This window comes from Styela clava, chromosome 7 (genome assembly GCF_964204865.1).
Source record: "Styela clava chromosome 7, kaStyClav1.hap1.2, whole genome shotgun sequence".
In the NCBI taxonomy this organism is placed as follows: Eukaryota; Metazoa; Chordata; class Ascidiacea; order Stolidobranchia; family Styelidae; genus Styela; species Styela clava.
In genome coordinates this window covers 5,164,148-5,187,004 of record NC_135256.1, presented here as the reverse complement: position 1 = coordinate 5,187,004, position 22,857 = coordinate 5,164,148, and the positions used below count along the sequence as shown (strand labels likewise).

The following is a 22,857-nucleotide window of genomic DNA, read 5'->3' as shown; positions in this document are numbered from 1 at the left end:
ATAAATAATAATTATAATGGTCGCGTATTTACGTTGAATGCAATTGCCAGGCTTGTCAATGAGACATATTTTTCTGTCCCATTCCCTTCCCATAGCAATTATGCCTGTCCCATCACATAGGATTTCCATTGGAATAAAATCCAGTAAAAACAGTTAAATTTAGGTTTAGCGTCTACTAAATAGGACTACATGTACGAAGAGACATGCAAAACAACAACATTTACGGACTTTGTTAACTTTATATTCATAACTGATATAAATGTGTCCAACAGCCCCTTCACGAAGTATATTGTTAATGCTGAATATGTTTTGCTCTCTATAACTAACTAGAGAACTATGCTCAAATACATGGACACAAAATCCATAACGAAATGTTTTACCATCATTTCCCCAATAATTATACGGTTTTCGTGTCCCATGGGAAATACGAATGTGTGCTGTCCCATGGACAGGCCTGGCAATTGCTCTTTTTTGACAGGCTGCACGCACTCCTGGTCCGTATACCCGCTAATGTAATACAGAATCAATAAATAGGATGAAATCAAGTACAATTTTGGGCACTCCCGCAGTGGGTGTACAGGTTAGGGTTAGTTAGGCCATAATTTTATTCCGATTTTCCTTATTTTAGTTCTATTACGAGTTCGGGACTGTCTGTGTTAGCCAAGTGAATGTACTATAGGTTTTAGTCCCTTTGCACAACTTGATGTGAAGTAGGCGAACAAAATTAGCTACCGCCATATTGGTACATGTACTTCTGGAGCGCCTAATTTTAGGGGTGGCAAAATATTGTGTTAACAAATAAAGTTAATTACATGAGCAGATTTCTGCAATTAAACTTTCTTATTTTAATGGGAAGTGGGGCCGGCCGGACAAATTACACTGTGTAACACAATTTTTTGTTTCTGGTTTTCAGTTAATTATTATTTTCGAATTGTTTACACGCCAAAACTGAAGAAAAGTGACATACATTACAATGAGTGAACGATGGGTGAATACATAGGCTACATATAGCGGTTTCGTGATTTCAAGAGAACTATAGCTGGGGTCTTCTTAGTCGCTTAAAATTTATTTAAATCGTCCACACCTCCCCCCCCCCCATTTTCCCAAACCAACTATTAAAAATAATTAAGGTGTAAATGTATTTCCAAGGGCGCTCAAGAAGTGTATGTACCAATATGACGGTAACTAATTTTGTTCGCTTACTTTACGTCAAGTTGTATAAAGGGACTGAAACCTATGGGCAGGGGATATAATATTCACTTGGCTAACAAAGACAGTCCCGAACACGTAATAGAATTAAAATAAGGAAAATTGTAATAAAATTATGCCCTAACGGTAACCTGGCCCGCACACTACGGGAGTACCGTTGGACCCAACCAAAAAGGTAGGGATCAGTAGTAAATCTAAAAAGCTAGTTATCACATGTTACATTGACTAAAAAGATAGGGTTAGGGTATCAGTAACCCTAACCCTACCTTTTTAGTCATCTACTCCTGTTACCTACCTTTTTAGCTATTTACTACTGACACCTACCTTTCTAGTCATCTACTACTGATACCTACCTTTTTAGTCATTTACTACTGATACCTACCTTTTTGGTCATTCACTACTGATACCTATCTTTTTAGTCAGTTAGGTCCAGTACCCTTTGTCTAATTAACGAGTTGCAGATTTACTTTGCTAAACAAAAATTACGATTCAGGTCCAATCGAAAGAACACTAGTGGGTTTACTGAATTCAACTAGGTATTTTGGTTACCCCTCCTCTACTTTTTTTACCGCATGCTAGCTAGAAACATTCAGCTTTGAGACTTTCATAGCACAAAAGTTGCAGACTATGCCCCAACGTTTCTCAGTTGTGACCTAAATTTCACTCATTAACGTAAGACATACTTCATATAAATCATTAACAAAGCAAGCAAATGTCGGCTCTGCTTCGGGCTGATAAGGCGGCCTAATCACATGACCCCACAATCGACTGTCATTCAGCAAATCTGCAAAAAAAATTGACCAGGGACCAAACCAATCTCGCAGCCGACATCCGATTAATGGCAACAACGAGAAGCCTGTATTTTCTGTGATAGCCTACGTGAGCATTCTTCACGGGTTTGAACGGCGTTAAATAACAAGCATATTGTGTCAGCTCGCGAACCTTGAATTGTGCAAGACAAAAAGGTTTCCTCCATTTTGGTGGGTTGGTATTACGGACTGCAGACGTAAACTTAAGTTAGACGCGAATACTTATCTCACCAAGACATAGCAACATGCGATATCGGCCGCGTTCATTAAGTCATAATGTTCATTTGTTCAAAATTTATGTCCATGTGGCTGATGTCCATACTCGTGGCTGAAAATTTGCACGTTATCAATACACACAAGTGTTTGGTTTTTATGAATACCGTTTACCTTGCGCAAGGGAGGCCCGAGTTAATATGAATGAGCTTATTCAATTAAAAGGAAAAAAGCTAATGGGGAACATACTGCATTGCACCAACTTGCTCGCTTGTAAATCCCTACAGTTGGGATTTATTTATGTCCATAAATCATAACAAACAGAACGTGACGTAACTGCAGCAAAAATGTGACATCACCACACACAAGGAACAGGGACATTTATCCGCATAACAGAAGTCGTGCCTTATTATGCGAAGCAATTTTAAATATTACCTTGCATGGTCGGATATATTTTCAGAACACCATTTTGACAACGGAAACTAAAAATCTCTCTGCCAAAACCTTAAACTATACAAATGCAGTGACACCGGCAATGTTTTATAACGTTCTTGTTACTTTTATTTACATTGTAATTGATGATGGAAAAATAATAAAAATACAAAACAAATGAGCCAAGTATTTCAAGACAACTGTTTTCAATAATATGAAGTGCATATAATATACTGCTTCATGTAAAATTGTTAAAAAAAAATTATTATTTTATTGTTAAAGTGCATTTAGGCGACAAAGCATCATTCTGAAAACCGAGAAATTCACAAAGATTGGTAAGATTTCTCCATTGCCTGGTACTATATAATGTCACCATCTTGATTTTTTTTTTAATTTTCGTTACAAAGATCAAAAGGCCAGTGTAGGCAAGAATAAACCATAATAAGAAACATGTTTGTAAAATGGCAAGTATAATCAAGTTGAGGTTTAATACAAAATTCAAATAAAAAATTACACAATAATATGGAAAAAAAATAATAATTTGTAAAAATTAATCCTGTATGGGGTTCAGGGGTTAATCAAGTAGTTTGAAGGATCTAGGAACCTTGCAAAAATATTAAATCGTTAACTTGCTTTGCAGAATAATCATAATGTGTACCACATAGAATAGGAAAGTTGATGAGTCTACTTAATCATATGGTGAACCATTGACTTTTGTCTCTTTTCTAGTCCAAGTGGGGTATGGGAATATTTAATCAGTTATTTCAGATACATGGATTGGTCAAATTTGACAATTAAAACATATCTGAGTTCAATAAGTTAATTCCTTTCTGAAGACTTCAATCTTCACAGAGTAAAATAGATTCAATGAAAAGTAAAAGGTAATAGAGAGAAGAAAAATTCAAAGTAAAAATTTGGTATTACCGGTACATAATGGAAAAGTAATAATCAAATTTTAATATGTACATGTGCGTACTAAGTAAAACTAGGTAGTTATGCTTTTCCCTGAGGTGTTGATAAATCAGAGTCAGATTTTCGATTTTTTGAACCACATATTTAAATTGTGATATATACAATTAATATAAGAAACTGTCTTCTACAACACCTTTCATACTGCTGTGTGGAACCAGCTGCTCTTATTTTAAATATATGGTTAATATACCGTATTTCGCTCAAAAATCGTATAGCCTACAAAATACTCTGTCATAACTAATTTTGAAGAAGTCCAATTCATACTTAAGTTTAAGAGCAGTCACAGTGGTTCCCAACTGGAGTGGGAGTGGTGACTCCTCTGCGGCCCATCGAATTGGGCCTCGGCCCATCAGGCTATGGGCCGCGGCCCATCAACTTGTGTAAAGAAACTATTCACTTGGCTAACACAGACAGTCCCCGAACTCATAATAGAACTATAATGTAAAAAATCTGAATTTTTTTTGTCCTAACCCTAACCTGGTACACATACTACAGGAGTATATTTTTTTGGTTCGAATATTGACAATTTGGTAAAAATTGAAAATTTGTTAAGATAATTGAATTTTTCCTGATGGGCCGCGGCCCATCAAGCTATGGGCCACGGCCCATGTGGCCCAATTAGATGGGCCGTGGCCCCGGCCCATGGGCCGTAGAGGAGTCACCACTCCTGTAGCCCAACTGGGGGCCACAGAACTGTAGAAGGGGGCCACAATGCTAGGTGCAAAACTGATTTTACTTCTCTCTTTACAAAAAAACTCCAATCTTCTCAGTTTCATTGCTTGATAAGGTTATTTCGTGGGGTCTTTCCACTTTGTTGAGCATGAATTGTTTGAACATAAAGAGATTGGAATCCAAAAATCAAAATAACAATATAAATCCCAGTAGAATGATAAACAGGGGGGCCATGCCCATGAATGCGAAAATTCTTCGCAGAGGGGCCACGAGCCATAAGAGGTTGGGAACCACTGTTTTGGAGTATTGAAAAAAACTTCTGAGATTAATGAAATCACCATCTTATAACTTGACATTTAGTTCTTTTTCTGCCACAGAGTCGATGTCAGGGGATGAAAACTTCGCTTCTTTGATTTCTTGATCTTCAACTTCAACATTTGTTCCCATCATGCATAAATCTGAATTTTCTGAAACAATTGTTTCAACTTCTTTGGCACATGGAAGATCCAAATGTTTCCCGATGAAACCAAGAAGTAACTTCAAGTTCATTTCATTTGTGATTTCAGGGTCGGTTGGGCCTCTCATCCCGATCATTTTGGCAATGCAGGATATTCGAGGGAAAAAGCCCATATCGGTGTAGGTCATGTGAACCGCTCCATGAAGCGTGACCATTTTCCTTTCCGCATCAATGCCTGTGACATCAGCATCGAGTCTTCGCATTCGTAAAACTTCTTTTTTATCAATGTAACCATCTGCATTGATATAAAGCAGTGGTTTGTTTATAGGTATCTTGTAGTAATTTTGTTCCAGGGGATATAACCAAGCGTCCATTGCCACTGACACTTTGATTCGACTTTCTTTCTCTAACGCTGCAATTGTGGTTCCACCTCCAAAAGAATGACCAATGATTGCACATTTCTTCACATCAAGTTTATCTTTAAAAACAGACAAATCGACATTTTCGGACAGGACGTTGTTTAACGCACCATCGTTTAGTTGTTCCACGCAATCGATAAGTTTCGAGATATCATCAACTCTCTGAGTGATTTGCTGATATCTCAATGCCTGCTCTTCAGGCGTTTGCATCTTAATGTGCTGAAATTCCACAGACTTTTCTTTATATTCACCGTCAGATTCTTTTTCAAGGTAAAGTGATGCTGAAGCTGATTTGTCTTTATGATCGACTGCCGCAACAAGGAATCCACGAGATGCAATTTCACTCGAAAGAAAAGTATATGCATTTTTTGACAGCCCGAGTCCATGAGATACAACAACTACTGGCAATTGTGAGGTGTTCATTGGCATTTCGAGTGGTCCATTCCAACGCACAGGAACAAGTTTGGATTTTAGAAAGCATTTCATAATTTTTGAAGCACAGCCACCACCAAGAAGTCCAGCAAATCCATTCAAATAGGTTTCGTTCATCCAAGGAGGGCATATTTTTTTGTCGGGTTCAAATTTTTCAGTCGGATAGAAAATGCGGAAAAATGTGCTGTCAAGACCAGTTTTGTCTAAAATATCGACACAAGCCACAGCAGAAGGTCCGGATGCTCGAGGTATACAAAATGACATTATTATTTTTATTCAAGTTTAATGCGTTGGTAAATAATATTTCTGTAAATGAGACAACAAATTAAGTACAAACCTATGCAGCATCCTATCTTTATTTATGGGCCTAAAACAGTAAAAAGAATATATCATTTCGTATATTCTACAAATTTTCAAGTTATATCCTTATACCAATGTTGCAATGAATAAAATAATGAAACATTCATACAGTTGATACCACGTTTAGACGTTATAGAATTCCACACCTACTGACCTAATAAAAACAGAAAAAAATTACAGAGCTAATTTATTTCCATTCATTTGCCAAATGGATTTGGCTAGTACAGTAGTATGGAATTGGATGTAAATTTATCATGGTCAAATAAGTCGTACAGCCCCTGAAACTGAAAGTCAACAATAGGTCTAGTTACTCATACTTAACCTTAAATGAAATACAAAATACAGCAGCATACAATGAAATATCAGTATACTGTGTACTGCCATAATACAGTAATATGACCTACTGCTGTACCGGTACTAATACTGTAATATATGAAAATCTCCAAGAACCAATAGCCTATATTCCATGCTACTGCCCTGATAAGCCTACTACACAGAGTTTCTGATTAGTAGCATTCTTCCTGTTTATAGCAAACAGCTGCCGCAATTTCCGGTAGGGTACGGTACCGGTATGTCAGGACTGCAGTATTCACATCTCAGAAGTCAGAAATTTGAGTTTTCTGTACTGTACAAATCAATTACCCTTCTGTGTCCATTTCACAACTGCCTTTGCAAGAATTTACTGCAACCTTTATACTTGAAAAAGCAAAAAAGCCACGTCTCACAATCTTCATAAACAAACTACCGGTACACATTCCAATAACACGAGATCTCGCGCGGCAATCTATTGATCTGCAATCACAAGACTTGCACGAGACATAAACATGACAAAGCATTTCGGAAAGATCAGGTGATGTAATAGCACGTTTGTAAAGAATATGACGTGTAGAATATTTCCCAGTCTCGAACTTTATTTATTTGTATTTATTTCTCTAAGTAATTTTCTTTCTATCATAGATTAGTGACGTAACAGGCACTCCGAAGAGTTTCAGCCCCGGGGTAGGGAACTCTATAATCCAACTTAATACGACACAACTTGTTTAGTAAATAAAAATATTCCCGACGTAATTCCCAGTCGGTTTGGACATAAAAGAAAGATTATTATTTCATCAACCAGAATAAAATAACAGTCATCGTAATAATAAAAATAATAACAAGTAAAAAATTAGTTTGGTATAGATAGGATTCACAATTTCAGATGATCAAATATAAAGGTAGATCGTAGTAGAATTTATTGATTATAATGTTTAATTATAAAGTCGGTAGCAAGAAATCTCTCCTAAAGGTTTTAGATGATTAATAATCTATGTTTTGCCGTCATTTTGAATAAAAATTATAATTCTCTACTTTGTGATTTTGTTTTTGATAAATGAAAATATATAAGACATCCCTAGAAAATAAGCCCTAGTGTTATTTTTCGAAAGAAAATTGAAATAAGACACTGTATTATTGAGGGGAAACACGGTTTAGGCTATATAATATGTCAATCGCAAGTACAACCATAAAACTTCAATCTTCAGGCGTTTTTTTAAGTGAATGAAGTATTTAAATGTTGAAATTGATATGAAAAAATGAACTCAAATTGATATTTAGTTTTATAAATTGATAGTTTTCGATTTGTTAGTCATATCGATCACTTCTAAAAGCTAAATTCATGAACTGAAGTTATGCTTCCTGTCTGGCAATAGCAAATGAGATACAGCTACGTGTGATTCATTCCTAAAATAATACGGGCCATCACGAGACTCGTCACATGATTTGAGACAATAATATAATTTGGCAACATTTTTGAGTATGCCGCATGAAATTAGATATATTTTCCGGTCCTGGCAGTTGAGACATATTTACGTATACAAAGCTTTAACGAACGTCATAACTGTTTCATGCATTGTCTTGGAAAGATATTTTCCTAAGTTCCCATCATGAGATGAAATACTAGATTTAATTTTTGTGAAGAAATGGAACAACGTCTCTGATAATACTTTGTAAACGACTGTTAATCCTTCGCGGACCGGCAACAAAATATTGAAATGGATGAACCATGAAATAATAACATGTTGTTCAATGCTTTGATTGACATAAAAAAAGAGCAAAAATTCCGAAAGGTCAATTGGACTAAAAATGTAATTTACACTCACGTGGAACGAAACAATGGTACAAATTTTGAAATGTTTGAAGGGTGAAATCTCACAGCGTGATTGCCGGTCGGTTTGCGCATGTACCTCCGTTCAAAAATACCAAAACACTAATAAAAAACTTTTTATTGAAAGCCAGAAAATTTCAAATACTGTAGGCTATATATAATATGTCATCGTTTTAATAAATACAACCACAAAAACTACAATATTCAAACGTGCTTTTTTAGTAAAAGAGACACGCCGTTAAATATTGTAAGTGATAAGAATAATTGAACTCAAATTGATAGTTAGTTTTATGAATTGCTATTTTTCTTTATTTACTGGTCTCATCGATCACTTCTACAAAACGACATTCATAAACGAAAGTCATGTCTTCTGTCTGGCTATAGCAAACAAAATTAAGCCACGTGTCATTCATTCCTAAAATAAAAGGGGCCACCACGAGACTCGTCACATGATATAATATAATTTAGCAACATTTTTGAATAATGTCGCTTAAAATTAGATGTATTTTCCGGTCCTAGCAAATAAGACATACTTACGTATGCGAAGATATAACGAACGTCATTACAGTCTCATGTATTGCAATGGTAAGATATTATCGAAAGCTCCATCATGAGTTTGAAATACTAGATTTAATTTTTGTGAAGAAATGAACTTCTGACTTCAATATAACAATTCGCGCGTTTAAGCGACACTTCAGGCTAATTTAAAATGAATCGAATTTATAAATCTATCTATTAATTTGCTGAGGAAGTGGACAGGCCTATGATCTTACCTCATAACAACGAAACGGCTAGTCAGACAACTGAAAATGTATATTCGAACAACGACCCTCGGATGTGTCCGCAACAAAATATTGAAATGGGTGAAACATAAAATAATAACGTGTCGTTCAATGCTTTGACGCAGAGTAGAGCAAAAAATCACAGAACACCCGGAAATAGTTCAAAAGGTCAATTAGACTGAAAATGAGCTTTTACATTCACGTGGAGTGAAACAATGGTGCAAAATTTAAAAATATTTGAACGCATGCGATTATGACGTTTTACAAACGCGATTTGTGCGCAGGATTTCGAAAAAACTTTCCATACGATTTTGTTTGCTCGCTGTATCATCTGGTAGGGGATGATTGAAACAACTGAGAGTAAATCGACGCGATTCCTGTAATTCACAATGAATGAGAATAATATCATCATAATTATGCAATTACAAACATATTATCGTCACTGAAATGCCACGGCTTCGGTCAAACGGCGGAAACACGGGGAGCGCTCGGAAGATTTGACAACACATTGAACTGCAAAAGTCTTCGAGATTTGAATAATGGCGAAACTTTGAGTTCTTTGACAAAACTTGGTTTGTGAAATAGTAAGAATGTTTTTAGATATGGATAAATTCAAATAATCTCGAATCTAAGTCTGTATTTTACAGGAGTGTGTGTTTTTTTTTGTTTTAGCCTACTGTTAAATTATTACATACAGTTTTCCTTAATTCCAAAGTAAAATAGAGCATATACGAACTATCATCTTATAAATTAAATGTATTCTGTTTTCTTGCATTCATTATCGTGGTAATTTTGACTTCGAGATACGCTTCGTAATTACCGTGCTTCCTCGAAAATGAATGAAAATAACACTAGGGCTTATTTTGGGGGTACGTCTTTTATTTTTATTTATCAAAAACAAAATTACAAAGCAGAGAATTACGAGATTTTTGAATATGTAAAACGTGTAAAAAAAATGCGCTATTTACTAATTCTCATTTTAAGGGGGAGGGCTTATACTAATATCATTTTTAAAATTCAGGTTAGATCTTATTTTCAGGCAAGTCTTATTTTTGGGGAAACGCGATATAATACATACCGGACCTTAAGACTAGCGAATATCTAACAGCTTTAGTTACTTACAGTTTTCGGTTTCGTATTAAAATGATTGACTCATTATTTCTCCTGCAAAACAAAATCTTTTTTAAAATAGATCAGCGCATTTTTTATAGTGACATAATATGGTTATGTCTAGGAAAACGGTACGGAATTTACGCGTTTTCACCAATAAATCGACAATTCTAAAACAAAATTTGTGAATCATGTGTATCAATGTAATGAAAAATAAACGCATAGGTAGTTTTCGACGAAAGGTCGCATGAATTGCTATTTTAGGCCCAAAATCAAAATTAGAAGTTCTGAAAATTGCTTGCTTCCATGCCTGCCCATTTCTACACTTCACCGAAAAATATAAAGTGACCAATATATTCATTTCTAGGTTTTGTATCTTTTTTTTAGAAAATGTATTTTTTCCCGTTATTTGTCCGCTAATTAGATTACATTATTTATTTCTCAAAGGCATACCTTTTTTGAAGTTTTGCATTATATGACAACAATGTACATTTACATAGCATTACCCAAGTAATTTGGTACGATAAAGAGAAACCGGTTGAATTAAATTTTAAAATATAAACTTTAAATATATATGAACTTATATATATATATATGTGTGTTTACTTGTTACCAGACACAATTCTGGGTCGGACATTCGCATTTAAATATTCTGACATAAATCTTTCCGATTCGAATGCAAATGTAAATTTCAATCAGTTCATAGAAGTAGTTCATATAACTTTTCGTACGGGTAAATGGCACGAAGTTCTGTCATTATCCAAGTCTCGAAGACTTTCGCATTTGTTGTCAAATGTTCTGCGGTTTCTCCGTTTTTCAAAATGTTTGGTACTCGCTAAATATGTGAACCAAGATGGCGGACACCGGAACATAGTATATGTACCAGGTTGGGGTTAGGCCATAATTTTATTCCAACTTTCCTTATTTTAGTTCTATTACGGGTTCGGGGACAAGCCAAATGACAACGATAGTATTTGTATATGAAATTATGGCCTAACTCTAACCTGGTACACATACTACGTTCCGGTGTCCGCCATCTTGGTTCACATACTTCGGTAGTACCAAATCTTGTGCATTATTCGATCGCTTTGTGAAACGCCATAGTCGCAGGCGTTCAAATAATTTAAAATTTATTTCGCTCCACATGTATGTAAAATTGCATTTATAGTCTAATTGACGTTTTGCACTGTTTTTGCACTCTGCTCTGCGTCAAAGCATTGAGCAACAAGGTATTATTTTATGGTTCATTCATTTCAATATTTTGTTGTCGGTCCGCAATGGATTAGCAGTCGTTTACAAAGTATTATCAGTGACGTTGTTTCATTTCTTCGCAAAAATTAAATATAGTATTTCATACTCATGATGGAACTTCCGATGATAAATTACCATTGCAATACATGCGTCAGTAATGACGTTCGTTATATCTTTGTATACGTAAATATGTCGTCTTTTCTAGGACTGGTAAAATACTGATATTTTGCGGTATTACTTAAGAGTGTTATCAAATTATATTATTGTCTCAAATCATGTGACGAGCCTCTCGATGGCCCCTTTTTATTTTCAAGTGTATAACACGTGGCTGTATCTCATTTGCTATAGCCAGACATGAGGCATGACTTCAGTCTATGAATTTAGCTTTGTAGGAGTGATTGACGAGACCAATAAATAAAAAACTACCGATTTATAAAACTTAATATCAATTTGAAATCATTTTTTCTTATCACTTCAATTTACGATTACAATATTTAATGACATACCTCTTTCACTTGGAAAATGCGCTTGAAAATTTGTGGTTGTGTCATTCATCTGAATGTCATATTATATATAAACGTAACGAGGAACCGCTTCATTGCGCAAATATGATTCTTCAATTCGAAAGAATTAGAGAACATTTCTCAATGATTTGCGATGTCTTGGGCTGACATCGGAACCGAAGTATTTTTAAAAATAAAATACCGACTGTGCTGTTTGTACAGAATGAACGTATACTAAAATTGTTTTCGCGGTATGAAAAAGGTTGAAAACAAAACAAATTTTAGTTGTTCAATGTTCATTCACATTTTAAATTATAGTAGATAATTCATCACAAAATTAACGGCGGCCATCGTCGAATGAAAGAAATGCGCTGTGTTTAAGTATGACTGAAAATAATTTGACACTTTGAAATAGTAAGATTGCTTCCAATCATCATAAATTTAAACTTATCTGTGTATTCTAACAGCGTCACTATTTCAATTCTTGGTCCAATATTTGAAGTATTACAGATTGCTCCATTATTAATTCGGAAGTAAAGAAGAGAATGGAAGAAAAACAGGAAAAAAAACTTTTATGAGATCTCATCTTAGTAAACGTCTTTTGTTGTAGTTTTGCATTCAACTGCGTGACACGCCTCGAAATGATGTATAAAATACAACAAAAATTATTTAGATGTCTGAATACTACAGTATTGCAATACGAAACGGCGACATTGTTTCTTTTTAAGTGGGGTCTATGTGGACACAAGCAGTGGTGCGATTCAGCCGGTTTGCAATGGTTCTATAGAACCGTCACACGGAATTTTATGAGATCAGCGAACCGGTTAGCATTACTAAAAACTAAAAAAACATGTAACAAAACCGGCCGAAAACATGACTTTTGTGATGGAACCGGCTGACAAAAAGTTTGAATCCCACCACTGTATACAATTACGTGTAGATTTTAGACACGTGCGCGCAACGGATAGAAATCTGAAAAGTGTGATTACTCGGCCTGGACGTCGCCGGTCAATCAATATCATGACACGCCAAACACCCAATTCAAGGTCAATCGCCGAATAAAGAAATGTAGCTTTGCATATTCGATAAGCGAGCTATTACATCAAAATAAAATAAAAAAAGCATCATTTCTCGCAGTCTGGCAAAAAAATCCGATTCGCTGACCAGCGGTTGAGACCACTGGTATAGCCTGCAGGTACTCACGAAAAGATAAGGAATAAGGCCAACTATCGGATGTTACATCATTGTAAAAGCTATAATCAGGAAAATATTATCGACTCTCGTAACACTATCGTTCGATTGGATTTGCTATTTTCCTACCGTTGCTTGATGCGACCCACAATTTGGTAACCACAGGGCTAGGCGCCTCAGATGGGTCTGCCACCGTACTGCTTATAGTGATTACCCTGCAATGAATGGTTTGATGAGCGAGAGGTTTTCTGAAATCTTCGTCTGGGTGGTTTAACCGCGGGTAGATTACAATATTTTCCTATTTTACCTGGCACGATCACCGAATGAGAGGCCGTGGTTCACCAGACGATTTAACGAGCCACCATGACGTGAACTTATTCTACGATGCAAAAATGCTTAAGCAAGATACCAAACGTATCTCATCAATAATATTATTTTTTTTTCGATAGAATACATTCTATATATTAATATCGTCCTGTACAAATTTGACAGCGTGTAAGTTCTCGCGGGCCCCAGGCTTCGAATCCACGATGCAAACAAACCAATAGTGAGATGTCGCATATCAATAGGGATTTGTTCAAAACAAATTGTTTTAAATCAATTGTTTTTGCCTGCATTGTTCAAAATGGCTGTACTATTTGATTTTTTTGTATTAAATAGGTTGAAGGAAAATGGATGTAAAAACTTGCCAAGCGCTGTTATTTGCAACACATCCTTCTAAACGACACAAATATCGATAAAGGCCATACACACTTTCTTAAGCTGTAGTTCAGTGCGACCGCAAACTTGGTTGGCGCAGTAAGACGTAACCTATAAGTCATTACGTGAACGACCCTGTGACGAAACCACCTTGCAAAAATTGAAATGTGATTTCAGTTTGTATAACTTTGACAAACTCTATCACTTCAACCTTAAAAACAAAGTATGCAAAGCATAAATTAACCGAACAGTATGCATCGTAATAATGCCTTTATTTCATGAAAAATGTCAATACATAACTCGAAATCCTTATTATGGCGTCATAACAGATTAGTTTAAATTCGTAGATTGCCGCCGATGTAAGTTCATTCTTTATTATCGTAACGCACTTGCGTTGCCGAAGACTGCATTTAACCCAATTAATTTTGTAGTAGGCTCGTGAGCTTCATGATTTTTCTTTTTAAAACGTTTCTCTGGTATCTCGGATAAACATTACGGTTAAAATCTCATGACTTTGGTGTAGATACCATCGTGGCGATAAATGTATGCAATAGTAATAAAAGTCAAAACAAGACTTTTTACTTGCATTTTTGAAATTATAATTCCAGCAGCGTATGCAGCTGTCAGAACGCAACGTTTTGGCGCAGTTTAGTGGTGATGCAGGGGGTATTTCAATAAAAAATACAGAAAAAAAATGATTTAAAACAAGCCCTTGTTTTAAAACACGATGTTTTTTAGAATTGATAAAAAACAAAACCCTACATATCGAGTCCGTGTCATATCAGATTTCACAAACAATATTCGGTACTCCTGTAGTGTGTGTACCAGGTTAGGATTCGGCCGTAATTTCATTTCGATTTGTTCTTATTCTAGTTCTATTACGAGTTTGGGGACTGCCTGTGTTAGCCAAGTGAATATATCCCCATGTTCAAAGGTTTTCAGTCCCTTTACACAACTTGATGTAAAGTAGTCGAACAAAATCAGTTACCCCCATTTCTTCTGGAGTGGCCAAATATAATTCACCAATAATATCGATATTTTTCCGATAGAATAGCCTACATATGCATAAAACATTCTATATTTTAGTAAAGCGCAGTAAATTACCAAGAAATCGTCGTTGGTGAAGGTGTTGTGCGACAGACCTCGTATACACTTCGTAAATAACCTGTAATGTCGCAAATCGAGTCCAAGTTATTATCAGATTTTATAAGACAATATTGTAATAGCTAAACAGGACCGCGATGACACCAAGACTCCCATCTTGTGTCAAACCGTCCTTAGAAAAACTTTTTATTATGTGACAATATTTACGTCGCTTCAACACGGCATGTTTTGTGTTATGGCTGCAACAATCCATTAAATATTCGATCTTTCCAATACAACATTAAGTTACGTAGTAAATCGTATTTCATCGATTTTTTGCCATTCCACAGACTCGCCAGAATTTTATTTTTCGACTCGCAAGTCAAGACTTTCCCCGATTTTTTGGCACTCCAAAGGGTTGCCAAAAATTTTTTTTTCACTCGCGAATCAAGACCGTCCGGTGGTTAAAATCTCAATTCAGATAATCTTTGAAAAGGGTTACTCGTGTAAAGTAACTTACTCGTAACTCTCCAACACCTCAACTTCTAATACACTTGAGTGGTGTAACTTACTCAAAACTCTCCAACATATGGACTTCTAATACACTCGTGTGGAGTAACTTACTTGAAACTCTTCAAACCTGAACTGTGAACTGTGTTTATAATTTATTTGCAATTGAATAAATAAGATTTACAAAATAATAACAATCCGTCACAGTATTATTATCAAAGTACAATCAGATATGAAAAAGACTTAGAACATATAGATGCAAACGATATTTTAAAACAAACGCAGATTTTTAAATTTACATACAAAGTGATTATTACATTTTTAAATCAGACCAAATTCAGCGTTTTTACTTTTTAAAGTTCAAAAAGAATTTGCGAACATTGTGAACCGGATGGTAGTTTTGAACGTGCAATGGTTTCTAATCTTTTTGATGAAGCGGAACCCCAGTGCAAGTGATTATGTGCAGATTTGATTATATTGTCATCTTATAGGTAAGACATATGGGGTGTCCATGAGGTTTTAAAAAATTTTTAAACTGCAAAGGGAATTTATCGATACCATATATCATATTGGACCTCCCAGATGCAAAAAATGAAATGAAAATTTAACATTTTATCAATTACTGATTACAAAACAACAAACCTGGGTAACATATATTGAGAACGGAGTTCATAACAAAATTGAAATTGTAAAGGGACTTTATCATGAACACCCTGTATGTTATCAATGCATCGACTTAAGAGTAATTATTCTAATCAGACACTCCATCGAAAAACTCACATTGTTCAATTCTTACTAGTTGTGCAAAATTGGTAAAAACCACTGGTCATCATTGAAAGTAAATGTAAAGGCTGGCTGGCATGGGCAGTGATGGCACCGAAAAATATTACTTTTCGTGCAACTGAATAATTTTGATGAAGAATGAAATTTGGAGGTAGGATTTTTTTACATTCATTAAATTGGGAATGATATTCAATTTCGATTTTTTATTATATGAATGAAATGGGATAAAATTTATATAGGCTGATCAAACAAACTATTCTTCCATAAAGACCAACTAGCAATATTTTACATATTGTTGCAACAAATATCACAAGCAAAACAATTTTTTGAATAGCAGTATTAGGGTTGACACGAGATAAAACTTAAATGTTTTCAAATTGTCCTGAATCAAAATCAGCACTCATATTTGCACATACAGCCAAACTTGGGTTGGAAGAACATTTGAAGCCTATTCTAAGAGAACGTGCCAAGTAATTATACAATACATTTAGACGTCTTTAGCAGCAAAATACCAAATTGTGCAAGATATTACTTCAGAATTAGACCAGATTTCGTTAAAATCACTTTTCTAATATTCTAAACTTCGAATTTAATTCCAAATATCATTTTGAAGAATCAAGTACAACAGTTTGAAATAATTTCCATGGATTTATCTCCCTGATAAAACTGGCATTTTTATTGGCATCGCTGATTCAAACCCTAAAAATTTGATCTTTAGGAAAATACCAGGGCACCAAAAATACTATAAGATGAATGAGCAGCGACAGTGTACGATTAAAGAAAAATAATGCAGACACATAAAATACAAGTTACAAGCAGGAACAAACAAGAAATACATATTAGATGATATAATAAATAGAATAATAATTTTAGTTCACAGCGAAGAAACATCACAGTTTTTGAGCAGTACCATAAATATTTACTGAGAATATTGAAATATAAATATATATATAAGGCTTGTTTAATTTAGCAAAATGTTTTTCAAAATAGCCCACGGATTGGTTCGCTGTGGGCAATAAGAGGGAGAAAGATTTATTATTTTGTCAACCAGTAAAATGAGCATTGCAACAATAATAAAAATATACATCAACATACACAAAGTTTTTCGGTATAGACTGGGGGGAACGATCAGACCATACGGTCATCTCCCCCCAAAATACATTCACTGGGAGATATCATTCATTATAACTACACTAATTTAAAGTAAATAGGCTATGGATTGTTCAATTCTTACAAAACTGTTTTTTTTATAGAAGAGTAGCCTTATTGAAATCGGATTGTGTTTTTTTTTACCAATGTGGAATTGCAACAATAGAAAACACATCATATGGGTGTCAACGACACACAAAGGTTCCTAACCCTCAAGAAAAATGTATCAAGTCAAGAGTTACTATAGACTTGCTAAACTAAGCATACATTAAGTTTCGTATGTTTAATGGTTTCATTGTAGATCACTATTTTTTGATGGATTTCAACTTACGAAATTTAGTGGTCGTTCCACTTTTCCTGGTATAACTTCTGTGAGCAATATCAAGACAATTAATGGAGGTCACCAGGAAGTCTTTGGACACAAAATGGATGATTACATACACAATCCTAATTTATATAAAGAGGTCTACAAGAAAAATAAATAAGCAGACACAGAGGTTTTTGTTCAAAGAAAAATTGTATGAGAGTATACAGACAACATATATATGAAAAATGAATAAGTAAAGTGGGATTTGTTCAATCTTGTTTACAACTAGTTTTGAGTTGCTAGGGAATATTTGAATGGAACTCACGATGCCCTATAGGTACCCGAAGGCCGTAGCGGTAAAAAGCTATGAAATTTAGTGTATAAAAGTTGTAATATTCTAAATGATTGTTTTTTTATGGAATAAAACAAAATTTGTTGATGTAGAGTATGACAAAATTGTGATTCCAATGCAGAAATGGCAAATTATGAATATTTTTCTTCTTGAAATATCATAATATTATAAATAACGATCTCTACTCTACCAATGGATCAAAGGTAGCATTGTAGTTTTACAAGAAAGGAAACACTGAACTGAAAAGTGGCAAGAACAGGAACACTAAGAATTACCGAGTTTGAATTGAGACTAATTCACAGTGAAAAGCAATTGATTGTGAATACTTGATATTGTATTCATCTTAGGATGAAGAATATAGCTCAAATCACATTGGGAACAATCACAAATTATTGTGAATTGCTGATTAATTCACCATTACTTAGACGACAGAGACTAAAATTTAAATGACGAATTCATCGTGAATTGTGATATTGCATTACCTAAATCAACCCTGAGATGAAAAATATTGCCTAAATCATGAATTATTGTAAACTTTTATCAACAAATTCACGCAATTTCAGTTAATTTCACCTAAATGATGTGCTCAAAACATTCTGAGATGAAAATCGTCTCATGGACACAATTTCATCATCTGATGATAGATCTTCCTCGTCTGATTCATCGTGAAATTTTGACAAGATGGCACCATCCATGTCAGAAACTATTTCATCAGGCTGTATAAAAAAATTATTCATATTAATAATGATATTCTGAAACATTTTTATGGCGTTTTCCAATCATTCACTCGAGCAAGGGTCTAGACCAGTGGTTCTCAAACGGTGGGCCTCGTCCCACAATGGGGGCGTGGACAATTTTTTGAGGGGGCATGAAGTTACCGGTAATTTAAAAATGAATATATTTGTTAGGTTCGATCTTGCCCGCCTCATTTCGGATATTAACATTGTTTTATTGTTCACATTTCTTTATTGTGTACACATATTTTCAACGTGTTTTTTGAACAAAACATACTTTCGCCTTACTGTCTGTTATTTGTAGCTTATTGTTAGCTAGTTATTTTTAAGGTGGGGCGCTAGATTCGACAAATTCTTCAAAGGCCTAAAAAGTTTGAGAACCACTGGTGTAAACTGATATGTATGAGGTAGGCTACTATTTTTTGAAAGGAATAGAACCGTTTCGATTCAGCATAGAGTAGTCAATCCTAACACCCAGGGTGAAGTCCAGTATGTAAAATTGTAATATATTTGGGTACTTATTGACCTAACAGATAAGACCCTTAGATTGAAGTTTAAGAACCACTGGTCTAAACTGATATGTGTGAAGCTTAGCTTTTATATTCAGTAATAAATAGAACCCTCATATTCAGTATACGGAGTAGTCAATCATTACACCTGGGTGGAGTCCAGAATGTAAATTAGCCTAAAAGGTAAGATCCTTCAATTGCACTATATAGGGATTAAATGTTACAGAATTTGGATTTATATACATGCACGCCACCCTCTTCCATCCCCTTGGGTTCAATAAATTGAGTAGGTATATCTGAAAAAAAAAAAGATTCCTTCCAACCAGAGTATTTTGTTACATATAAGTGGTTGTCTATACAGAGCCCTGTCTGCAATGTAAGCATACAGTGTAAGGCAGTGATTCTCAACCTTATATACCTTGTGGCCAAGGGAAATGTAAAATCAGTCTTGAGGCTGGCATGGTGGCCCGCTGTAACTGCTCTGTGGCCTCCTTGGTAGTGTCGGGTACTACTGGTGTAAGGTCAAAGACATCATTAAAAGAATGGTCCATTCTAGTCTCCCTTGCGATTTTCTACACTGCTTCCTAGGCATGGACTTACCTCTGACAGTGGTTCACTTTCCACTCTTTCCAAATACATTTTTGACGAACCACATTCAGGAGATGACTCATAACCAATTTCAAATTCAAGATCTGAAAATTCTGTGCCTAATAATAAAAAGAATCAAATAAGTCCACAGAATGAAAAAAAACTTGAAAATTGTAAAACTAGAGAACAATCACTGTTTACATCAACTTACTCAAGCTCATTTAATAACATTGGCTTCTATGTCTTCTTATTTTCAACATGGAATTAAAATAAATTCCATATTTGAAATCATTAGTCCAGTTTGTATTTATGAAATGGTATAAAATTCAGTTTTGTCTATCCTTAATATTAATTATATATAATATTAAGTTGAAATAAAATGTAAATTACTTTTAAAACATTAATCAATGGAAAGGTCTACTAATTCAAATTTGAATGATTGCATGGTACTTGAAAAACACAGGATTAAGATGAATTTTTCTCACCAGAAGCCAAAAAATAAGCTTCTTCAGCATTTGACTTTTTCCTCAAAATTTCTGAAAGATCTGTGAACGACGCATTTGCTCTCATCTGAAAATATTACAGTAAACAAATTATTTGCTAGAGTAGATTCTGGATAGGCAAGGTATTATATATATTTACACAAAACATCAGGATTGCTTCCCCTTATACAGAATCATTTTATTAGTTTCATAGTTGGCATATATGTTAATCTTTCAGTTTTCATATTGCCACATTTTGTTTATGCTATCTATTCAGATTTTATATATGTTGACTTTCCAACATTTTCAATGCCAGGTTTATATTACTTCTGTTATATTCTCAACTTCAGGTTGCCAGATTTCATTTGTTATTTTTTCAACTTGTAGGTTGCCAGATTTTATTTGTTATTTTCTCAACATTGATGTTGCCAGATTTTATATATGTTATTTCTCAGCGTGTGTGTTGCCAGATTTTAGATATGTTATTTCTCAGTGTGTATGTTGCCAGATTTTATTTGTTATTTCCTCAACTTTCATGTTGCCAGATTTTATTTATGTTATCTTTTAAACTTTCATGTTGCCAGATTTTATTCGTTATTTTCTCAACTTTCATGTTGCCAGATTTTAATTATGTTATCTTTTAAACCTTCATGTTGCCAGATTTCATTTGTTATATTTTCAACTTGTATGTTGCCAGATTTCATTTTTTTTTTTCAACTTTCATGTTGCCAGATATCATTTGTTATTTTCTCAACGTGTGTGTTGCCAGATTTTATTTGTTATTTTCTCAACTTTCATGTTGCCAGATTTTATTTATGGTATTTTCTCAACTTTCATGTTGCCAGATATCATTTGTTATTTTCTCAACGTGTGTGTTGCCAGATTTCATTTATTTTTCTCAACTTTAATGTTGCCAGATTTTATTTATGTTGATGTCTCAACTTTTATGTTGCCAGATTTTATTTATGTTATTATCTTAACTTGTATGTTGCCATATTTCACTTATGTTATCATATTTCACTTATCTATCATGGTGCCAGATTTTATTTGATGTTATATCTTAGCCTTTGTTTTACCAGATTTGAGGTATGCTATTGTCTTAGTTTTACCATTGCTCAGTTTGACTTACATTAGCTAGGGAAGTTTTGTTCCTCAAAGATTTTCTTCCATCTACTTTATCAACGGAAGACCGATGTTGATCTGGCGACCCAAACTGGTGCAATTCTCTCCAGAATTCATCTCCCCATTCCTCTGTGCAAACTTCTCTTCCATATTTGTAACCAAGTTCGAGAAGATCTTTCCATCTGAATTGTGTAAAATTTTAGGAGTGGGAATTAGAAAAGTTTGAATGAATACTTGAAAAAGTTGGAAACACAAAAAAATATGTATGTTTTATGAAGCTCTAAAAAATCAATAAAAAAACCATAGGTAACTCAAACCGAATTCGATCTCCAATTTCAATATTTCTTTTTGTTCAGAAAAAATGTACCAAAAAGTGCGTAATGCACCAACATAAGTCTATACAGCTTCAGTGGGTATTGGCATTTCAGTTGTACACTGTTCAGTACACTGTAACTTTGCCCAGAGATGTGTCTTCCTTAATTCTGAGTGAGTGCACTTGCTTTGAGCAAATTCTCTAAAAAATGGGAGCTCCAGAAGTGTGTGTACCAATATGGAGATTCTAATTTTGTTCGCGTACTTTACATCAAGTTGTAAAGTGACTGAAACCTGTGGGCAAGGGGTATATTTACTTGACTAACACAGACAGTCCCCCGAACTCGTAATAGAACTCAAATAAGGAAAATTGGAATAAAATTATAGCCTAACCCTAACCTGTTACACACACTACGAGAGCACCAATAATTGTGCATCGACTGCAAGGATACTTCAGCACAAATCAAAACGACTATTTTGAGTGTTTCAATGCTCGCATCACACTTTCACAAATTTTACTCTGTCCAGTTTCATCTGATCAAGTCAGACTTACTCAGACAATCTGTCACACATTACTTACTTTGCAAAATCCATGGTGCTATATTTGTTAACAGGAGGCCTCAGGTAGGTGCAGTAATTACTGTTTACAACAAGATCCATCAGATAATGACATGAAATATAGGAGAGACGCTGTTGGATTTCATTCATGTCTGGGACCTGGTATATGCAAAAATAATGTCATGAAGATTAGTTCAGAAGTAGGAGCGTATTAGGATTTAGGACTTACATAGGGGAAAGAAAAGACAATAAGATGACTTAATCATATGGCGAACCACGGCCTCTTGTCTGGTTACCAATCCATGTTGGGTATGGGATTAGTTAGCTAGTTATTATTTTCGGGAGCATGGGTGGTAATAGAAAACGGGGAAAAGGTACCCAAGTAAGAAAAAGGTCACAACCTCTACCGTAATAAGTAATTTGGGTGCATAAGTATATTTAGCCAGTATAGAATTCTGCAAGTATGTCATGTAAGAGATGAAAACTGCATCTCGTTATACCCCCACAAGATTTGGGAATGTGAATGTATTGGCATTATGATTGAACAGTCACATAAGCAATAAAGATCCAAAGCCTTTGCTATACTGTCGCATGAAAAACTGTTTATTTTTACATTCAGATTTCCATATTGTGAATGAATTGAGCTGCACTATTTTCTAGCTGAGGCTTGGTTGAACATAGAGAATGAGATTCCACTCTGACAGGGCGATAAAC

General features: G+C 34.7%; 2 protein-coding genes across 10 annotated transcripts in view; both read right to left on the bottom strand.

The window, feature by feature from the left end:
* Nucleotides 1-2,767: 2,767 nt before the first annotated feature.
* On the bottom strand, nucleotides 2,768-5,944 carry LOC120327839 (platelet-activating factor acetylhydrolase-like). The gene has a single exon (XM_078114518.1). The coding sequence runs from the start codon at nucleotides 5,877-5,879 to the stop codon at nucleotides 4,650-4,652; it is 1,230 nt and encodes a 409-aa protein (XP_077970644.1). The 5' UTR covers nucleotides 5,880-5,944; the 3' UTR covers nucleotides 2,768-4,649.
* Nucleotides 5,945-15,438: 9,494 nt separating this feature from the next.
* Nucleotides 15,439-22,857, bottom strand: part of LOC120327522 (patatin-like phospholipase domain-containing protein 7) — a 41,569-nt gene continuing 34,150 nt past the window's right edge. For all 9 annotated transcript variants that reach the window (XM_078114640.1, XM_078114641.1, XM_078114642.1 and 6 more), the window contains 5 exons: nucleotides 22,166-22,302; nucleotides 21,281-21,455; nucleotides 20,155-20,239; nucleotides 19,682-19,788; nucleotides 15,439-18,554 (listed from right to left, as the gene is read on the bottom strand). In XM_078114640.1, coding sequence (XP_077970766.1) covers nucleotides 18,408-18,554; nucleotides 19,682-19,788; nucleotides 20,155-20,239; nucleotides 21,281-21,455; nucleotides 22,166-22,302 — 651 coding nt within the window. In that variant the 3' untranslated portion in view covers nucleotides 15,439-18,407. The remainder of the gene's footprint in view (nucleotides 18,555-19,681; nucleotides 19,789-20,154; nucleotides 20,240-21,280; nucleotides 21,456-22,165; nucleotides 22,303-22,857) is intronic.

Bases quoted from the DNA above. Each gene is read 5' to 3' on its own strand.
- LOC120327839 (XM_078114518.1), bottom strand. From the start codon at position 5,879: ATGTCATTTTGTATACCTCGAGCATCCGGACCTTCTGCTGTGGCTTGT.